Source organism: Sinocyclocheilus rhinocerous, unplaced genomic scaffold (assembly GCF_001515625.1).
Source record: "Sinocyclocheilus rhinocerous isolate Xijiao unplaced genomic scaffold, SAMN03320098_v1.1 scaffold757, whole genome shotgun sequence".
NCBI lineage: Eukaryota > Metazoa > Chordata > Actinopteri > Cypriniformes > Cyprinidae > Sinocyclocheilus > Sinocyclocheilus rhinocerous.
The window spans coordinates 2,009,188-2,013,445 of record NW_015662957.1 but is presented as its reverse complement, the minus strand read 5'-3'; the positions used below and the strand labels follow the sequence as shown (position 1 = coordinate 2,013,445).

Below are 4,258 nucleotides of genomic sequence, written 5' to 3'. Positions count from 1 at the left end.
CCACAACATGCTGCTGTGAGCATGTAAGAAATATTGCTGCTGCAAATATAACATACATGAAATAACCCCCATATAGCATACATAAATCACCTCATAGCAGATCTATACAGGTGGAGCTGGGGAAGGTGAAGGGTTTCTGAAGCATGCTGCAAACTGCTACTGCAAGCACTAGTCATATATTTTAATGTTGAGCAGCGAGCTCATTGGCTACCGATACAGGAGAGAACCAATCAGCTGTGCCATGTGATGATGTCAATAGGTCAGATTGAGTTAAACCTATCAGACTGCGTCATCTAGAGTTTCATGCCAGAACTCTGTATTTCTTTTGAACTTCCTGGAATAGTATTCATCAGGAAATACTGAAAAAAAAAATATTAAGCAGCACAACTGCTTTCAACATTGATAATAATAAGAAAAGTTTCTTGAGCATTATTAGGGATGCGTAATATTAAAATTCGTGTCGAAAGTGTTAGGCCGTTCATTGCTTTTATGTTATGACCAATAAAATTAAAACACTAAAAATTAAATCAGTCATTTCAAACGCTACAAGTGAATTTAGGCATCATAACATTATAATATGGAGTATGAAAAATAGATTTGCTAAAAAGTATGTTACAGTGTCATTAAGTTATTAGTGATTTGAAAGATTACATTTAAATTAGCGTTAAATAACAGCACAAGTAATCTAAATGTAAAAATAGGGAAAATGGCCATGGAAAAGCAAAAACAAAATATAGAATAGTTTACTACAACCATACACATTTTTGTTACTTTTAAATATTAAAGGGGTCATATGATGCTGCTAAAAAGAACATTATTTTGGGTATTTGGTGTAATGAAACGTGTTTATGCGGTTTAAAGTAAAAAAAACACATTATTTTCCACATACTGTACATTATTGTTTCTCCTCTATGCCCCGCCTTCTGAAACGCGTCGATTTTTACAAAGCTCATCGGTCTGAAAAAGCGAGGTGTGCTCTGACATGGCTGCAGCATCAACAATACTACAGCGAGAATAAAAGTTATGCCTTCTTTCTTTGCGTGAACATTTGGGCGGCGTTATGCAAATCTTGCCACATAGTGAGGTAGATATGTGGGGGCGTGTTAGAACGAGCCGTTTTAGGTAGGTGTGGCTGACTCTTAACTTTTATAAAGAATATCTCTTTGGATTTGAGACTTTAGTCTTTGCAAATTTACAGATCTTCTTTATGCACCACGAGCTTGTAACACTCCAAAGAGAAAGGAAAAAATGAAATCGCATCATATGACCCCTTTAACAGAAATCAATTAAAATACTTATTTTATTTCAGCTAGATGCCAAGGCAGCATTTCTCATATTTATTTAGTTTAACCTGATATACTAAAATAACGAAAACAAAAACTGAAATAAAAATAATAGAAAATTGAAATGGAAAATACTGAATAAAAACTGATTCAAACTATTAAGAAAATTATAGTAGTATCTCAATTATACTAAAATACATAAAAATGAGAACTGATATTTTGAGGTATAGTAAACTCATCATGTCATTTTAATTGTTATTTTATTGTGTTCATTCTTCAGGAGCTTGAGAGGCAGGCCCAGATGCACGGCCTTCCCAGCAGCTCTCCATCCGGTCTGAACAACACTGAGCTTCTAAACCACTTCATCAAGCAGGAGAACAGCCCTGAGGAGAACCACCTCTCACACCAGCCCCATCTCCCTCCTCACTACCCCCAGCATCAGCAGCACCAGGGTCAGCCGCAGCCCCAGTCCCACACTCAGCTCCACCAGCACCAGCACCTTCACCCCCAGCCCCCATTGCAGTACCCGTCCGTGGGCAGCTCCCAGCACTTTGACTATGCCCAGTCGCTGGACTTGTGCGATGGCGGCATCCCAGGATATCAAGATGGCATGGGGGGCATTGGGGATCTCGGCTCGTTGGGCGGAGGTATCACACCCATGGGAAAGAAGAGCGATCTGGGCTTCTTGCTGATGGAAGAGGCCCTGTCGCCGCTGGGGGTCGACCCGCTGCTGTCCACCATGTCCCCCGAAGCTTCTGTGGACAGCAGCCGCCGTAGCAGCTTCAACATTGAGGACTCAGACATACTGTGACCTGGACAGCCTTGGGTGTCGCTGCACGACGTGCATATGATGCGACATGTACACACGCACACACACACACACACACACACACACACACAGATGTTGCATTTAGTCTGGCACACTGTTAACGGGGAAAGGTACGATATTGATGCACCCTGCCACACTGAAATGAGAGTTTAGCTACTTTTTTATCTTTTAAATCTGACATGCGAAACAAGAAACATGGTTTTAGTGAAATCATGCAACAGTTTTGTTCCACAACTGTCACAGAAATGAAAATATGTATATGTTGATAAATGCAATATAGACTAACCGAACAAACAGAACTGAGATGCGTGAATTCTATCACCGAGAATTGGCATATATTGAATGTTTTGTATAAAAAAAAATGTCCTTAGACACATACAGATTGCCATAAAGCCATAGTTCACCCAAAAATGAACATTTTGTCAATTTTCTCAGCCTCATGTTCTTACAAACCTATATGAATTTATTTCTTCTGTTGAACACAAAAGAAGTGAAGAATGTTGGTAACCAAACAGTTGCTGGTAGCCACTGACTACCATAGTATGAAAAAAAAACACTGTGGAAGTCACTGGCTACCAGCAACTGTTTGGTTTCCAGCATCCTTCAAAATATCTTCTTTTGTTTATAACAACATGAGGGTGAGTGTATGATTTTGGGTGAACTATCCCTTTACAGGCTGTGAACTTTTACATCCAAACCACTCTTTTGCTCTCACATTCTTTCTGTAGAATTATATTTTTTCTGCTTTAACATGTCAGCCATTTCCCACATGTGAGACTGTCACACTCACTTAATGCCCTCTAAATCCAGACAGAAGTCATTTTTGGAGGATTTGTTCTTTCACTTGAAATATAGGCTACCGCCACATCACAACTCTTGCTGTATCAGAGCAATATGCAAAGATAGCTTATCCTTAGACAGTTTATCAAAAAGCAGAAAGGAAATGGTTCCCACAGCCATGGAAAACCTGGAAATATCAAGAAATTGTTTTCTTAATTTAGATTAATAAATTAATACAATCTTAATTAAAAGTCATGTGACTTTTAGTCAGTTGTGAGTGAATCACTTTTCATTCTTTTTTTTTATTTTTATGAATCAGTCAAAAAGATTCACAAAACAGTCTGAATGATTAATTAGAAAATCAGTCTGAATTTGAATGATTTTTAAAAGTTCTTATCCACTAATCATACTGAGGTCCTGAAAAAGTCACTCTGAAAGTGCCCTGTAATGTCCATGAAAAATATTACAAGGAAAAAACATGTTTTTTCACTGATCGGTTTAGGCCATACTCAGGTGTGACTTTTCACCAAAATGGAGAGACTTGGAAACAAACGTATCAAAAGGAATCTACCATATCACCCTAGCATTAGCTTTACCCATGCTTTATTATGTAGCTACTGTTGTCATTGTTAAAGACAAAACAATGACTCCAGGCTTCTGTTGGTATAACAGGCCAGACCAGGTGCTAGTGTGACAGTATGTTCAGTGGACGGTGCAGCAGAATGCAGTATGAATTAACCATAAATTAGTCCTGTTGCCATACACACTGCTACTAAGATGCCTTAAAGTCAAGGCCAGATTCTTCAAGAAGCACAGGCTCAAATGCCCATGCTGGCACTCTGTAAAATAAAGCTGACAGCTGTGAGCCCCATTTGCCAAAGTGAAGTTCATACAGCCCAAGGTGCCTTTCAGGAAACCTGGATCAACTTGAAATTTGATCCAGCTTTTGAGCTGTACAGTGAAGGAGGTTGAATATGTAGAAAATATATGTGTATTATTATAGGCTTTCTTTTTCTCTTCCCAAAGCACTGGAAAAAAAACAAATGTTATTTTATTGATATTATAAAGATTTTATGAAGTGAGTTTAATTTCAAATGTTTTATGCCACTAAGCCACTTAAATGTACTTTATCTGTTCTTTTTTTATTTTATTTTTTTTCCCCTAAAAACTATTTTTACTATATCACTGCCGAGCCATTGAAATATAAAGATATTTCTGCCATTCTATTATAAGTGCAGAGCCATATTTTTATTTTCAATTTTTTTTTGTACAAAATCGTTAAAACACATTAGGCTTTATGAGATTAAAAGAACATATGTAATGTTGTTTTTGTATTGACTTTATTCATTTTTTTTTAAGAAAAAGA

General features: G+C 37.5%; 1 protein-coding gene across 2 annotated transcripts in view; it reads left to right on the top strand.

The window, feature by feature from the left end:
* Positions 1–2,587, top strand: part of LOC107728639 (transcription factor EB-like) — a 24,146-nt gene extending 21,559 nt beyond the window's left edge. For both annotated transcript variants that reach the window (XM_016538903.1, XM_016538902.1), the window contains exon 10: positions 1,564–2,587. In XM_016538903.1, the coding sequence (XP_016394389.1) occupies positions 1,564–2,094 (531 nt within the window). In that variant the 3' untranslated portion in view covers positions 2,095–2,587. The remainder of the gene's footprint in view (positions 1–1,563) is intronic.
* The last annotated feature ends 1,671 nt before the right edge of the window (positions 2,588–4,258 follow it).